This window comes from Microcaecilia unicolor, chromosome 4 (genome assembly GCF_901765095.1).
Source record: "Microcaecilia unicolor chromosome 4, aMicUni1.1, whole genome shotgun sequence".
In the NCBI taxonomy this organism is placed as follows: domain Eukaryota; kingdom Metazoa; phylum Chordata; class Amphibia; order Gymnophiona; family Siphonopidae; genus Microcaecilia; species Microcaecilia unicolor.
The window spans coordinates 370,138,684-370,156,528 of record NC_044034.1 but is presented as its reverse complement, the minus strand read 5'-3'; the positions used below and the strand labels follow the sequence as shown (position 1 = coordinate 370,156,528).

General features: G+C 46.9%; 1 protein-coding gene across 1 annotated transcript in view; it reads right to left on the bottom strand.

Moving 5' to 3' along the window:
* The window catches only part of DMD (dystrophin), a 2,615,032-nt gene that overhangs the window by 1,307,863 nt on the left and 1,289,324 nt on the right, over nt 1-17,845 (bottom strand). Inside the window, exon 35 of the mRNA XM_030202363.1 lies at nt 3,009-3,188. Coding sequence (XP_030058223.1) covers nt 3,009-3,188 — 180 coding nt within the window. The remainder of the gene's footprint in view (nt 1-3,008; nt 3,189-17,845) is intronic.

Genomic DNA, 17,845 nt, shown 5'->3' with positions numbered 1-17,845 from the left:
GATTATGCCCCTCTGTGTATCTCTGCTTTACAACGGCCTGGGTATCAGATTAAGGTCTCTCCCTGTCTAAGAAAAACTCATCCTTTCACTCAGTCGTCATGTGAAGCTGAAAGGGTGATGTGGTGGGTGAGGATCGGTTAAGTTTTATTGATTTGGGTGGTTGTTTGAGCTGAGGAATATTACAGATTAGGTGTATGATTCTTAGGGAGATGGAGGAAGGGTGAGGTGAGAATATCTTTACAGCTGGGGCTATTTTTAATGTATTTGGCTGTTTTGTTGAGATGTTCGCACACCTAGAGCTTGCTGGTGAGGTGTGGAAATCAAGTTCTGTGAAATAAGTATATAAATAACAGTGCTGGAATTGAAAAAAAGTCTGGGAAGCAAAGATAATCGGCCGCTGGAGAGGAAGGAAAAGGCTGAGATCAAGGAGAGATGGACATTGTGGAAGGGCAACCGGGGTTGGTCTTTCCCTTTTACTGTATTATCTATTTCCATGGGATAAGCATTTTCTGACGTCTTTGCACAGAAATGGGTGTGAGTGGTGGCATACACGGGAAGGCTTTGGAAGCAATGTAAGCATGAAACATTTGAGAAGTGTCTCTGAGTTCGGGAAGGGATCCCATCCCATTGGGCCACTCGGAGTAATTTTATTGTTTGTTTATGTGTAAAACCTGTTTTATGCATGTAAAAGGCCTTTCATAAAATTAAGACCCAGGTTATGCATATAAAAGAAGATAATGGTGACCACAGCAGGTGCGTACTTTTATGTGACCCGAGCGTAGGCATGTTCAAGGCTACAGCCATACAGCACATACGTAAGTTATAAAGAAGCACCTCTATGTGCTATTCAACTGCATTCATTTACACCTGCAGGTGCAAAGACCAAGACCAAACCACCACCCCTCAATTCATTCTACCAACATCAATAACTCCCCATCCTGACATCCACTAAACACATCAATAACCCCCTCCCAAGATGCACTAAAAACATCAATAACCTCTCTCCCAAAACCTACTAAAGACATCAATAATCCCCCTCCCAACATCCATTAAAGACGTCAATAACCCCCCTTCCAATATCCACTAAAGACATCGATAACTCCTTTCACAACCTCCACTAAAGATATCAATAACCCCCCTCTTAACACCCACTAAAGACATCAATAACCCCTCCCCCATCCCATCACCCCTCTGGTGACCTCAATAACCTTCTTTCCCAGCACCCCACTAAACATGTCAATAACTCCCAATCCCTTCAAAGACATCAATAACCCTCTTCCAAACTCCACCCAAGAAAAGGCCCTCCAGCTAATCAGCTACTGGTCTGTACATAGTCTGCTGCTCAGTTAACTTCTGGGTAACAGCTGAGGGGCTTCTGGTGCCTCCTCCTTCACCCCAATCTCAATCCCCCTCCCTCCCCTCCGAAGACAGATCTACCTGTGATATCCCATGAAGTGTAGGGGGTCCTATGAGCAGGAATGAAGACATTGCTCCTGCCCCTAGACCATCAGGGATATCACAGGTAGGCCCTGGAGGGGGGGAGGGAGCTACGGCAAGGGAGTGTAAGCCTGTTCTGGTGGGAGGGAAGGGGGATCAGGATCAGGGGGAGGGAGGGGTCAGGGGAGTATTGAACAGGGTGAGGAAACCTGCTTCAACTTATGTGGATCCCAGTCAATGTTCAGCTGTGAACTGTATAAGCTCCAGAGGCCGGCACATGCCGGCATGGCCTGGATATTCAATGCAATGCCAAGACATGGTCTTGCATTGAACATCTGAGCCTAATACTGATCACCGCTAGCTGAATATTGACTAGAATATTTATATATTTAGCACTGGTATCTGATTAGTGACTGGCATTGAATATCCGGATAAAGTGGTCCATTATCTATACAACAGCGATATCCAGCCTAGCTATCCGGATAACCACTAGCCTTTTTGCTGTTCTAAGTTACCTGGGTAGTTAATCGGATAGTGGCATTTACTAATACCAGTATCTGGACAATTGGCTGCGCCACCTCGAGACTGTCTCAGCACTATCTAGACAGTTCAGAATGTCTTTGAGACATTCAGTGGTACTATCCATTGAGTATCAACAGACAGCCCCAGCCAGCGTCACTTCTCCAGAAAGCAGCACTGGATAAGTGATTTTGAATATTAGGCCCTTCTGTCTCTAATGGGGAAAAAGCTTCACGAATCAGTCCTGAAGACATATGCCGTGTTGTTACAGTAACTGAACAGTGCCACAGTGTTACAAAAAGGAAGCTCGATGTATTGTCATGAATATAATATAACCCCAGGCACCACTGATACTTTGGTACCAGAATCTTTCTTCAAGCTCTCCACTATGGAGGTAATTGTACAGCTGCAAACATTTAAATGGTTACAAGAATGAATACTTCGCATTTACATGAACAGATGCAACCAAATGCCAGCTAAGCGCCATGCTGTAAACAAGAGCGTATGTTAAACGGCGTCCCCCCCGATATCCAAAACCATTTAACCAGCCAGGAACGACACCTGACCGGCTGAATGGCACTTAACCGGCTATCCGGCAATATTCAGCACAGGATAGCTGCTTATCTCCCGCTGAATATCCCCGGTTAGCGCCTGGGAGATAACCGGTTATATTGCACGATGTAGTCGGTTATTCACAAATACTCAATTCATATCCGGCTACTTTAAGCAGCCACGTCGAGCAGCTTAAATAGCTGGTATATCTTTAGCTGGTTTAAAGTTCATCGGCTATCGTTGAATATTGACTTAGCCAGTGAACTTTAAACCGGATATTCAACGCTGGTCACCGGAAACCGCCCGGCATTGAGTATCCGGGATGACCACTGACTGTGGGAGTTAGCCGGGCTCCATCCCACTGAATATTGGCCCCCATGTATTTTACAGGTGAACATACATATAGGCAGAGTCTAGGCAGGCCTCACGCACACGCCACACAGGTGCAGAGTCATACGGTTACTCCCATGAGCATCAAATACATGGACAAATTTCCTTACCAATAACAAGTTGAACCATTCCTCGGCTCTTGACGTCACTGCTATCCAGTTGCTGTTCAGGAGACTGAGTTTATCATCCACAAGCGTCTCCTTCCCTCCTAGCACCGCCTTCAGCGCCTCCCCCAGCTCCATAGCAGCTTTCAGCTGATGCTGGCGTTTCTCCACCTCCTTCTGTGTGGCCTGCACAAAACACACTCGGTGAGATTACAAATACATCTTCACACAGGTCATCACTCTACATTCCCTGGGATTCTATATAGCAAGACTCAGTAACGTGGAGGGGCATAATCGAACGGGGGCGCCCATCTGTAATGACAGCCCCGTAAAGCGGCATACCCGACCGTATTATCGAAACAAGATGGGCGGCCATCTTTTGTTTCGATAATACGGTCGGGGCCGGCCAAATCTCAACATTTAGGCCGCCCTTAGAGATGGCCATCATTGGTTTTCGCTGCTAATGGAAACTAATGGCGGCCATCTCAAAACCGGCCAAATCCAAGCCATTTGGTCATGGGAGGAGCCAGCATTTGTAGTGCACTGGTCCCCCTGACATGCCAGGACACCAACCGGGCACCCTAGGGGGCACTGTAGTGGACTTCACAAATTGATCCCAGGTGCATAGCTCCGTTACCTTGTGTGCTGAGCCCCCCAACCCCCCCCCAAAAACCCACTACCCACAACTGTACACCACTACCATAGCCCTTAAAGGGTAATGGGGGGCACCTAGATGTGGGTACAGTGGGTTTCTGGTGGGTTTTGGAGGGCTCCATTTTACCACCACAAGTGTAACAGGTAGGGGAGGGGATGGGCCTGGGTCCGCCTGCCTGAAGTGCACTGCAGTACCCACTAAAAACTGCTCGCGGGACTTGCATCCTGCTGTGATGGAGCTGGGTATGACATCTGAGGCTGGCATAGAGGCTGGCAAAAAAATGTTTTTTAATTGTTTTTTTGGGGGGTGGGAGGGTGTTGGTGACCACTAGGGGAGTAAGGGGAGGTCATCCCCGATTCCCTCCGGTGGTCATCTGGTCAGATCTGGCACCTTTTCAAGGCTTGGTCATGAACAAACAGGGACCAAGTGACGTTGGCCAAATGCTCGTCAGGGCCAGCCTTCTTTTTTCCATTATCATCCGAGGACGGTCATCTGTTAACCATGTCCCCGCCCCGCCTTTGGTATACTGCTAACATGCTCCCTTGTACTTTGGCCATCCCTGCAACGAAAAGCAGTTGAGACCAGCCAAAATCGGCTTTTGATTATACCGATTTGGCAACCATTAGGAGAATGCCGGCCATCTCCCGATTTGTGTCGGAAGATGGCCGCCCTTCTCCTTCAAAAATAAGCAGGATAGTAGATGACGGCAGAGAAAGACCTGTACGGTCCATCCAGTCTGCCCAACAAGATAAACTCATTTTACATGGTATGTGATACTTTATATGTATACCCGAGTTTGATTTGCCCTTGCCTTTCTCAGGGCACAGATCGTAGAAGTCTGCCAGGTACTGTTCTTGTACTAAGTTCTGAAGCTAACATTGAAGCCCCTTAACATTTACATCCCAGCCCATCACTTATCTATTCAGTCATGATCAGGGCGTAGACCGTAGAAGTCTGCTCAGCTCCCGTTTTGTTTCCAATTAGCGGCGTTGCCACCCAATCTCCGCTAAGATTCCATGGAACCATTCCTTCTAAACAGGATTTCTTTGTGTTTATCCCATGTATGCTTGAATTCCATTACCGTTTTCATCTCCACCACCTCCCGCGGGAGGGCATTTCACATATCCACCACCCTCTCCATGAAAAAATACTTCCTAGCATTACTCCTGAGTCTGCCCCCCTTCAACATCAATTCATGTCCTCTAGTTCTACCGCCTTCCCGTCTCCGGAAAAAGTTCATTTGCGGATTAATACCTTTCAAATATTTGAACGCCTGTATCATATCACCCCTGTTTCTCCTTTCCTCCAAGGTATACATGTTCAGGTCAGCGAGTCTCTCCTCGTACGGTCTGCAACGCAAATCTCATACCATTTTCGTAGCTTTTCTTTGCACCGCTTCCAGTCTTTTTACATCTTTAGCAAGATACGGCCTCCAAAACTGAACACAATACTCCAAGTGGGGCCTCACCAATGACTTGTAGAGGGGCATCAACACCTCTACAAGTTCCGACATGCACAGAAGCTTTAGTGGTTCCAGCCTCCAAGCTGGATAAGGGCTTTAGTTGCTGATCGGTCTTAGGGAATTCTACAAGGAGACTCAAAATACACAGCCTTAAAAAGTTTCTACATTTCAACAGGACATTGGCCCACCAAAGCCATGTTTTCCCAGTTTGCAAAGGTCTTGGAACTGGACAGAAAAATAGCTGCTTATACTCTTCTCCTGCAGAATGCTGGAAGATAAATGATTTTTTTTTAAATCAAACAACTATAGCGGGTCAAATGTATGCTCAGTCTTCAAACAATAACTCAGGGGTGGGTGGACCAGGAAGATCACATTGATCAATCTATATTTATCTTTTGTGACAATGAATATTTTTATTACATTGTAACTAGAAGAAAGCCTTTGAATATTTCATGCTGTTATACAATATACCTGACGTCTATTCGCTCTTGACTAGGCAGCTCAATGCCACTGAGCACACACAATTTCCAAAGGTATTCTTGACATCATGAGTGTGCAAGTGTGTGTGTGGGGGGGGAGAGGGGGTGTATATTCTCAATTTACAGTCCTACTCTGCCCACCTCATTCCCCCAACTGATTGTTTTACCTAATTTCACACACCTGTTCAATCCACCAGTACCTCGGTGCACTCCCCCCCCTTCCAGTTTTAGTCCCCCATAGCACCCTCCTTCCAGAAACCCTCAGTAACCTCTCTAAGCATTCATTGTGCCCCACCTAGTCTCAGCCCACATGGAGCGGCCGTGATTACACCCCTAACATAAGGGACTGAATGAGGGGTCCTTCTTACTTGGTATCTTTGGTGCAATCCTATGCTCCAGGCAGAGGCGTAGCCAGACTTGGTATTTTGGATGGGCCCTTCCACACGCATGTGCCCTCTCCCCCAACCACACACCACAAATATCTTCCCGGAGATATTTTTTAAGAACATAAGAGGTTTTTTTTCACCTACCCCACATCTTCTTTCTCTCCTCTGTGGCGTCCCGGCATCTGCGCTCCTTTCTCTGAACTGCATCCCTCCCCGATGTTGGTACAGGCGTCCTCGGCGCATGCAGTGATTCATTCTTGCTGCTTGCATTGGCCCCTCAGGCTTTCATCTGCTGCGTCCTGTCCTCGCTGACATCATTGCCTGGTGGAATGCGGCAGATGAAAGCTTCCGGGGCCATCGCAAGCAGCAAGAATGAATCGTTACAGGCGCCGAGGACACCTGAAACGACACCGGGGAGGGAAGGGGTTCAGAGACCGGAGTGCAGATACCGGGATGCCACGGAAGAGAGGGGGGAAGAGAGCACTGTGAAACTGCAGTCGGGTGGGCCTCAACCAAGATTGGGTGGGCCTGTGCCCACCCAGGCCCACCCGTAGCTACGCCACTGGCTCCAGGGAAGAGGTTAAGATCAGACGCTGCCTATTTGCTCGCAATGCCAAGTAATAGACAAGCACGATTCACGGTGACTAGGGAGTTATGGAATCAGTTTCCTTTGGAGTTGTGTGGAGGCTTCTATTAAACAATTGAAAGTGGGTTTAAAAACTTGGGGGCCCTTTTACTAAGTTGTGCTGAAAATTGGCTTGCGCTGGTGTACACACTTGTATTGGACGTGCGCAGAAAATGGACATGCGGCAAAATAAAAATCAGTGAGCGTCCATTTTGGGCCTGAGACCTTACCACCACCCAATGACTTAGCGGTAAGTTCTCGGGCGGTAATCGTCAGCGCACGTACACCTGCAGGATAGCATCACGCGGTAGAAAATAGAAATGACTTTCTGCCATACTTTTTGGACGTGCGTAGAAATTAGAATTTGTGCCCGGGGCTTGCGGTAGCTGGGCGGTAGTTCTAGTTATGAGTCTTAGTAAAAAGGCCCCTTATTTTTTCCCCAGAAAGCTTTTAGTTTGGGTGGATAGAATTTGGGGAAGTTCTGCAGATTTAGTGGTTTGCATTGGTTTTTACTATTTAAGTGTGTGGTTGTGAGTAGTTATGGGATGAATGCGGAGTTCCCTTCTAATATTTTTCGCTCATATTTTTAAATTGTAAACCACTTTGACTATGGAAGAAAGGTGGTATATTAAGACTTTTTTAAACTATTAACATCAACAAGCACAGAGTACTGGATAACAGGATAACATAAATGCCTGATCTTTGCAACACAACAAAACTAAAGTACGTAATGGACGTAACACAACTCTTCCGTTGTACGATTCCCTAGTGTGGCTGTGCCACATGAACTTTATCTTACCACAACATCACTCTGTATTTGTTCACACCGGAGTCTGCAAATGCCTCTCCGGTACTATGTAAGCCACATTGAGCCTACAAATAGGTGGGAAAATGTGGGATACAAATGTAACAAATCTCTACTATAATAAAAAGCACCTCTAACGTTGTGAAGCTGACTCCATGGCTTCACTGAAGTGAAGGGTTCATAAGGTTTGTCAGATTCGTCAGTCTGTCACCATCTCTCTCGGCCCCGCCCTCGCGTCAAAACGTGATGACGTCGAGGGCGGCGGACCTATCAGAGGCGCGAGGGTTGGCTGAGAGAGATGGTGACAGACTGATGAATCTGACGAACCTTACGAACCCTTCACTTCAGTGAAGCCACGGAGTCAGCTTCACAACGTTGCAGGTGCGTTTTATTACACTACACAGCTCCCTAATTTTGCAGTTAAACATCGCAGGGTGCCTGGAGGGGGGGGGGGGGGGGGGGGGGGGGTGGGGGGGGGGGGGGGGGGGGGGGGGGGGGGGGGGGGGGGGAGGAGAGAGGGGGGAAACGACACTGGAACTGGGAGGGAGGAAGGGGGTGACCCTAAAACTGGGAGGGAGGGGGAGAGGACCAACCCTGCAACTGGGAGGGAGGGGGGCCACCCTAGAACTGGGAGGGAGGGAGGGGGGCCCCTGGCACACACTCATTCTCACACACACACTCTCACACCCAGTCTCACTCTCTCTGTCACACACACTCACACATTCACTGTCTCTCTATCACACACGCACTCTCACACACACTCTGTAAAACACACACACTCCGAGGAAAACCTTGCTAGTCCCCGTTTCATATGTGTCAGAAACGGGCCTTTTTCCCTAGTAAATAAATAACTCAGACATACTGCCTGATACTCAGCCAGCAATGTTCAGCAATTTACAGCTGTAGGCTAGTGCAGCCCTTATGGGGGTCTTTCCTGCCCCTTTGGTTAATGCAAATACTTGTACTGAACATGGCTGAGCCCACATACAACCAAGCTCCTCACTGACACACTCCTGGACCACCCCAACTTTAACCGGCCAGGGCCACAGCAGTCAGACCAATATTCACCAGCGTTACCCAGTTAATATCAGCAGCCAGCCCATTCAGCGTTTTAAGCCCAGGATCCCCCTCCAACCCGCTGAAACCCTGCAGAACATCAACCCCACAACAGCATCCTTAGCTTTTTGGCTGTGTGAATTATTACAGGCTCCACTGATTTATGAGCCTGAAACATTTAATCTTGCGATCTGTAATGATTAAACTATTGTCACATCCATCGCTCCCTCCGGCTGCTCCTCTGCGGGAGGCGGGAGCCGGTGTCCATTGCGGCGAGGGCCGGCCTTCTTGAGGCCGCGGTGGAGAGCCGGGGCTCACCGCGGCGATGGCCGCCCTGTCTGGGGCCGAGCCCGTGGGCCGGCAATCACGGCTTCCGGGCTCTCGATCGCCGGCTATGGGGTCCGTGCTTGCGCCAGCAGGGAGGATGGCGCCGAGATGCGATGGCCGGCGTCTTCTTCATTTTCGGGCGCGGGAACCCGAAGCTCCGCCTCAGAGGAGCCAGATTGGGAGGCCGGTGCTGTAGTCCCACCTGGGAGGCCGGACGGAACCAACCAGAGGGATTTCTTCAGTAGCCGGGTTCCGATTGGCCGGCCATGTCGGCTGGGGCTGGGCGGTTGAATGCTGACAGTATTTAAGGAGCGGGCCTGAAACAGGACATTGCTTCAGGTTCTGTTTCCCTAGGCCAGTCTTTGTGTGTTCTAGTTTTCAGTACGTTCCCTTGCTCTCCTGGTTTTGACCTTTGGACTGTTTCTGGACAACTCTGCTAGCCGCCTGCTTTGACCTGTTGCCTGTTTCGGACAACGCTGTGAGCTGCCTGCCCTGTCCTGTTGCCTGTTTTTGGATGACTCTGATAGCCGCCTGTCCGGACCTGTGGCCTGTTGTTGGACGACTCTGATTTCCATCTGCCCTCTCCGCTCCGGGTTCCGGTACTGGGTCAGTTTGTCAACCCCACGGTTCCGGAAGTCCCGTTGACCGCCTGCAGCTGGGGGCTCAACCCTCGGTGAACGGCGGTCGCCACGGGTGAAGACTTGGGGTTGCACGGCTGTCCTCTGAGGTCCTTCGGGGCTGCGGGACGTAAGGGCTCACCTTCTTTTCAGACAAGACAACTATACAGTACGGCAGTTATTAAATATTTTTAGGATCAAACACTCATGGTTGAAATGTCTCCTCCAGTATTTCAATGCTCAGAGTAATTCTACTAGCCAACGTTTTTCATAAAATAGAAAAACAAACAAAGAAAACCCATTACTTCCCTCACCCGTAACTGTCTTGTCTGTCTGTATTATTTAGAATGTGAGCTCTTTTGAGCAGGGCCTGTCTCTTTGTGTCAGGTGTTCAGCGCTGCGTGCGTCTGGTAGCGCTATACAAATGCTAATAATAATAATAATAATCTATTTGGCATTTTAATCCAATAGCAAAGCAGAAAAAAAAAATCATTCTCTTCCAAAGTCCTTGTTAAACTGGGAAAAGAAGTAGCCTGAAGACACGAAAACCTAAGACCACGTTTGGTTTTGCATTTATATTGTGAAATGTCATTTTTTTCTCTTCAAGGTTTCTCAGTCCAGGTTCCCCACCACCTCCTTCCACAAACAACTTCCTGGTTCCCAACATTCTCTTTAGTAGCCGTGAGTGAGGACCAACCCAGTTCGTCAAGACAGAGACCAGTCCGTCTCAACATCAATGAGTAGGCTTCAAAACAGTGCGTACCTGTGGCCAATGGGCCAAGACCGCAGCCTCCAGGCCAGCCAAGCTCCAGTTTAAAGGACTGTTAGACCCTTTTTATTTTCTTAATTTACACCTGGATCTTACCCTACAAAACACCTCCTGAACGCTGGCAGAATTGTCCAGTTTGCTAGAGAAAGATTGGAGAGGCCTTGAGAACAAGCTGCCAGCAAGGATGAAAAGATTGAGGAATTTTTTGACCATACTGCTTGAACCCTTCCTATCTGACCCCACCGCTTCGATGCAGCCAGATTCCTCAGGATTTCCTCTTTTTTTTCTCCCTTTTGTGTTTTCCTTTTTCTTCCCTTAGCCCTCTCTACCTATCCCTCCTTTTCCCCTCCTTCCCTTCTCTTTTCACTTTCCACCCCACAAGTAAACTTTCCTTTCAGTCGGACCTACTGTTTCTGTTGCTGCTCACAAAACCCTTTAGAATGCTCCCTACTAAACCCTTATACCCTCTAATTCTAGAGTCGCCAAAAACTGTGTGTGCAATTTAATTGAATAACAATCTAATTAGCACCAGTAATTGGCTTTTTAACAAGCAATTATTGGCACTAACATGCGTAAGTTTAGACACAGGATCTGCACCTAAAATTTACGTGTGATCTGAAAATAGGAGCGCAGAAATCGGAAAGTCACGGGCGTAACAGGGGCATTCCTAAAATTAATGTACATTGTTACAGAATAAAAGGGATACACACCTAATGTAGGTGCCCCATTTCAGTTGGTGCAAATGGCCCCACTGTACACCACTATCGTAGCCCTAAGGGGTGAAGGGGGCACCTACATGTGGGTACAGTGGGTTTCTGGTGGGTTTTGAAGGGCTCACATTTACCACCACAAGTGTAACAGGTAGGGGGGATGGGCCTGGGTCCGCCTGCCTGAAGTGCACTGCACCCACTAAAACTGCTCCAGGGACCTGCATACTGCTATCATGGAGCTGGGTATGACATTTCAGGCTAGCATTGAAGCTGGCAAAAAATATTTAAAATGTTTTTTTTTTTAGGGTGGGAGGGGGTTGGTGACCACTGGGGGAGTCAGGGGAGGTCATCCCCGATTCCCTCCGGTGGTCATCTGGTCAGTTTAGGCACCTTTTTGAGGCTTGGTCATAAGAAAAAATGGACCAAGTAAAGTCGCCCAAGTGCTCGTCAGGGATGCCCTTCTTTTTTCCATTATCGTCGAGGACATCCATGTGTTAGGCACACCCCAGTCCCACCTTCGCTACAATTCCAACTAGCCCTCATGAACTTTGGTCGTCCCCGTGACGGAAAGCAGTTAAGGACACCCATAATCGGCTTTCGATTATGCCGATTTGGCCGACCCTGGGAGAAGGACGCCCATCTCCTGATTTGTGTCGAAAGATGGGCGCCCTTCTCTTTCGAAAATAAGCCTGATAGTAACATAGTAAGTGATGGCAGAAAAAGACATGTACGGTCCATCCAGTATGCCCAACAAGATAAATTCATATGTGCTACTTTATATGTTTACATTTCTTCTGAACAGGATTCCTTTATGTTTATCCCCGCTTTTTTGAATTCTGTTACCGTTTTCATCTCCACCACCTCTCTCGGGAGGGCATTCCAAGTATCCACCACTCTTTCTGTGAAAAAATACTTCCTGACATTTTTCTTGAGTCTGCCTCCACTTCAACCTCATTTCATGTCCTCTAGTTCTACCGCCTTCCCGTCTCCGGAAAAGGTTCGTTTGTGGATTAATACTTTGCAAATATTTGAACATCTGTATCATATCACCCCTGTTTCTCCTTTCCTCCAGGGTATACATGTTCAGGTCGGCACGTCTCTCCTCATACGTCTTGTAACACAAATCCCATACCATTCTTGTAGCTTTTCTTTGCACTGCTTCAATTCTTTTTACATCCTTAGCAAGATACGGCCTCCAGAACTGAACACTGTTTTGTCGCCTTCAGATTCTCAGATACTATCACCCCAAGATCCCTCTCCCTCTACATATCAGACTCTCACCGCCAAACACATACGTCTCCCGTGGATTTCTACTCCCTAAGTGCATCACTTTGCATTTCTTCGCATTGAATTTTAAGTGCCAAACATTAGACCATTCTTCCAGCTTCTGCAGATCATGTTTCATGTTTTCCACTCCCTCCGGGGTGTCCACTCTGTTACAAATCTTAGTATCATCCACAAAAAGGCAAACTTTACCTTCTAACCCTTCTGCAATGTCACTCACAAATATATTGAACAGAATCAGCCCCAGCACCGATCCCTGAGGCACTCCACTACTCACCTTTCCCTCCTCCGAGCGAACTCCATTCACTACCACCCTCTGGCGTCTGTCCGTCAACCAGTTCCTAATCCAGTTCACCATGTCAGGTCCTATCTTTAGCCTGTCAAGTTTATTCAAGACCCTCCTGTGGGGAACCGTGGCGAAAGCTTTGCTGAAGCTTAAGAAGATTACATCTATAGCACATCCTTGATTCAGTTCTCCGGTCACCCTGTCAAAGAATTCAATGAGATTCGTTTGGCACGATTTATCTTTGGTAAAACCATGTTGTCTCGGATCTTGCAACTTATTGGCTTCCATGAAATTCACTATCCTTTCCTTCAGCATCGCTTCCATTACTTTTCCAATAACCGAAGTGAGGCTTACCAGCCTATAGTTTCCTGCTTCTTCCCTATCACCACTTTTGTGAAGAGGGACCACAGTGACATCCACTGTTCTCCAATCACACGGAACCTCTCCCGTCTCCAAGGATTTATTAAACAAATCTTTAAGAGGACCCGCCAGAACCTCTCTGAGCTCCCTCAATATCCGGTCCCATGGCTTTGTCCACCTTTAGATTTTCAAGTTGTTCATATACACTCTCTTCTGTGAATGGTCCACAAAGTTAGAATGCCACAGGACAAGAAGCAGTTAGAAAAGCCTATCCTCTTTACTATCAGAGCTAGGTTTAAAAAAGGTTTGGTTAGCTTCCTAAAAAAAAAAGTGCATGAGCCATTATTAAAATGGACTTGGGAAAATCCACTGCTTATTTCTGGGATAAGCAGCATAAAATGTATTGTACTGTTTTGGGATCTTGCCAGGTACTTGTGACCTGGATTGGCCACTGTTGGAAACAGGATGCTGGGCTTGATGGACCTTCGTCTGTCCCAGTATGGCAACACTTATGTACTTGGGATTCTGAATGGAATCTTGCTACTCTTTGGGGTTCTAAATGGAATGTTGCCACACTTTGAAACTCTGCATGGAATCTTGTAATTCTTTAGAATTCTAGAATCTTGCCACTCTTTGAGGTTCTACATGGAATGTTGCTACTCTTTGGGTTTCTGCCAGGTACTTGTGACCTGGATTGGCCACTGTTGGAAACAGGATGCTGGGCTTGATAGACCTTCAGTCTATCCCAGTATGGCAACACTTATGTACTTTTGGCTTACAGAATAGCAACACCGGCCACTGGAAATGGCCCAGCAATGAACATCAGGGTTTAACGCCGCGGCAGGTAATCACAGTGCCGGCTGCCGCTGGCTGAATTTCAGTTCCAATGTGTTTACTGGAGCTTTGAAAGGGTTTCTACTCCTCCACTCCACTTCCCCAATATCTCAGGAGAGATGGTGTTATGGAGGGGGGTGGGGAACAAAGCAAAGAAGCAAAAGTCCACACTCCGCTCACAGCAAGCAAGCGAGAAACAACAGAAGAGTTGATGAAAATGGCTGGAGAACCTTAATAACAATTCCTCAATCTGACTCGACATGGACAGTGGTTCGGCAATAGTGCTGCATCAGGAGTCTGCTACTCTCACATATAGGTCTAGAGTCAAACAAGACCTTTAGCGATTGAGTCATCAACCATCCAAAGCTTTAAATCAGTTGGAAGCTGCAGCTGTCTTAAACTGCTAGCACAGTGAACGATGCATCAAGCAATTCTCCTGCCAAACACATTCAATCCTAGCTATGCCATTGGTAGCAGTGAAGGGGCACTAGGACACAAGTGTGCACGTTTGACTTTTTCTTGTGTAAAGGTAAGCCAATATTTTTGAAAAACGATTGGCTATGCTCTCTGGACTTGAAGGACGCCTACACGCACATCCCGATACTGCCAGCTCACAGACAGTATCTGCGATTTCAGCTGGGCACACGTCACTTCCAGTACTGTGTGCTACCCTTTGGGCTCGCCTCTGCGCCCAGAGTGTTCACGAAGTGCTTGGCTGTAGTAGCAGCGGCACTTCGCAGGCTGGGGGTACACGTGTTCCCATATCTCGAACACATCCAAGGCAGGAGCTCTACAGTCCATGCAGATGACTATTCGCCAAAGTCCCATCTTCTCCCAGTACAGAGACTCGAATTCATAGGAGCTCTGCTGGATTCTCGGACGGCTCGTGCCTATCTCCCAGAGGCGAGAGCCAACAACTGGTTGTCCCTCGTCTCGCGGGTGCGAGCGTCCCAGCAGATCACACGTCACTAACTCCCTGTTTACTAAGCAATGCTAACGGCTACTACTACTACTTATTTCTATTCCGCGAAGCAATGCCGATACAGCCCATTCAAAGTGAATAGGCATTAACACTTGGCTTAGTTAACGGGGGGGGGGGGGGGAGGGGGGGTAAAGCCTTTCATAAAATACATATTGCATTACCAAAGGTGTGTAGTTGAGGAGTAGCCTAGTGGTTAGTGCAGTGGACTTTGATCCTGGGGAACTGACTTCAATTCCCACTGCAGCTCCTTGTTACTCTGGGCAAGTCACTTAACCCTCCATTGCCCCTGGTACAAAATAAGTACCTGAATATATATAAACCGCTTTGAATGTAGTTGCAAAAACCTCAGAAAGGTGGCATGTCAAGTCCCAGTTCCCTTTCCCTATTTGAGATTCTACATGGAATGTTGAAACTATTTGTAGATTCTACATGGAATGTTGCTACTATTGGAGATTCTAGATGGAATGTTGCTACTATTTGAGATTCTAGATCGAATGTTGCTATTCCACTAGCCTGAAACCACTAATATCTCCAATACCACGAATCTTTGGAAACTGCTATCTCGCTCTTCACTAGTCCAAAGATAAGAACTAAGCGTATGCACACAGCAATTATACAAATACCTCTATGAATATGTGTTAATATATGTGCAGGTTTCACGTGTTTTCTATATTTATTGGGAACCCTCGGTCGATACCACTTAACGGCAATTTCATTAGTTTTTTGCCTAGTGGCTAGGTCTCTCTTCATAGGGCAATCCCTTTTATTAAACCATAAATAATTGCAGTTGCAAACACTTTCCACTAGTGCCCAAAAGTATACGTGCTCAAAATATAATAATTCAAAAAGAAAAAATAGAAAAAACTTATCTTGAACATTACTGCATGTCTCTCTGTTGAAGTCCATAGGGATTGCCCTATGAAGAGAGACCTAGCCACTAGGCAAAAAACTAATGAAATTGCCGTTAAGTGGTATCGACCGAGGGTTCCCAATAAATATAGAAAACACGTGAAACCTGCACATATATTAACACATATTCATAGAGGTATTTGTATAATTGCTGTGTGCATACGCTTAGTTCTTATCTTTGGACTAGTGAAGAGCTATTCCACTAGCAACATTCCATGTAGAAGCCTGCCCTTGCAGATCAGCAACGCAGCCACGCAGGATTCTGTTTCTGCGAGTCTGACGTCCTGCACGGTGGCGTTGGTGATCTGCAAGGGCAGGCTTCTACATGGAATGTTGCTAGTAGAGGAGTAGCCTAGTGGTTAGTGCAGCGGACTTTGATCCTAGGGAACTGGGTTCAATTCTCACTGCAGCTCCTTGTGACTCTGGGCAAGTCACTTAACCCTCCATTGCCCCTGGTACAAAATAAGTACCTGAATATATGTAAACTGCTTTGAATGTAGTTGTAAAAACCTCAGAAAGGCGGTATATCAAGTCCCATTTCCCTTCCCTTCCATTTGCAGAAGAGGCAACATCATTTAAAAGAGCTGCTTCACATGGGGGTAGAGAATGGCACAGGAACAAAGTTTGTCCCCATCCCCACAGATTATTATTTATTTGTTACATTTATATCCCACATTTTCCCACCTATTTGTAGGCTCAATGTGGCTTACATAGTACCGGAGAGGCCTTTGCAGACTCCGGTGTGAACAAATACAAAGTGATGTTGTGGTAAGATAAAGTTCACATGGCACAGCCACATTAGGGAATCGTACAATGGAAGAGTTGTGTTATGTCCATTACGTACTTTAGTTTTGTTGTGTTGCAGAGATCAGGCATTTATGTTGGATGGGTAGGGTATGCCTTTTTAAACAGGTTGGTTTTTAGTGTTTTCCGGAAGTTCAGGTGGTCGTTGGTAGTTTTCAAGGCTTTTGGTAATGCATTCCACAGTTGTGTGCTTATGTAGGAAAAACTGGACGCGTAAGTTGATTTGTATTTGAGTCCTTTGCAGCTTGTGTAGTGCAGATTTAGGTACATTCGTGTTGATTCGGATGTGTTTCTGGTTGGAAGGTCGATCAGGTCTGTCATGTATCCCGGAGCTTCACCGTAGATAATTTTGTGAACCAGAGTGCAGATTTTGAAAGCAATGCGTTCTTTGATTGGGAGCCAGTGTAGTTTTTCACAAAGGGGTTCTGTCTCCATCCCCTTCCCATCTCCATAGGATCTGTCTCTGTCTCCATCCCCGCCCCTGTCCCATCCCCTTGGGCTCTATCCTCATCTGCAGAAGCCTCAAACACTTATGATGAATATTTTACTTATTGCATTTGTATCCCACATTTTCCCACCTATTTGCAGGCTCAATGTGGCTTACAGAGTCCTGTTATGGTATTGTCATTCCAGGATATCCGATACAATTAGTGAAGTACAAAGATTAAGTAAGGGAGAGGAAAAGTGTGAGTCAGGTAAGTAAAGAAAGTGGACTTTCATAACTGGGTAGGTAGTGAGGTAATTTAGTAAGGCTATGGGTTCTCTTTGTAGGCTTTGTTGAAGAGATATGATGAACACTGTGGATGAATAAGAAGTCATCTACAATCTCAGGATTGAGTCTAGTTCTCCTGTCTTCCACAGTCCTTCCTGGAATAGAAGTTGTCTTCTTAGAAGATGTGCTGGTAGCAGGATATACAGGATTCCACATGCAAATTTTGCTAGTTGTGGCCACTGGCCAGTATGTTTGCTTGATTTTCCAAACATAAATAACAGTCCAGTTCATTAACAGGCTTCAAAGTAGAAAATGACACGAGGACAAAGTTTGTCCCCACCCCCACGGGCTCTGTCCCTGCCCCATTCCCGCGGACTGTCCCCATCCCTGCAGTTACCGTGGATCCCTGTCCCCCTGTCATTCTCTACATGGGAGTTCATGCATGTAGTACCATAAGCAGCCTGAATGCATGAATTCTGCATGCCAGTATACCTGTGCTATATGTCGGCCATGTATTCCTCTTCCACATAGAACAATGCAGGCAGTACACAAAAGCAGACCAGGTTTGTTGCAGATGGCTTGCCCTAGTTTTCACAAGCAGAAATATATATTCTTAATGTAAAAAACTCTGGCAGAAACTGATGGGAGCTGCAAGGCTTTGACAGCATGGATTAAAGCCAGCCTAAAATATTCAGTGTCCAGTGGGTGGAGATGGCAATCAAATACACTTAAAGAAATGGGTGTGGATGTGACCCTATGTCAAAAGGAGAGCGTTAATGAA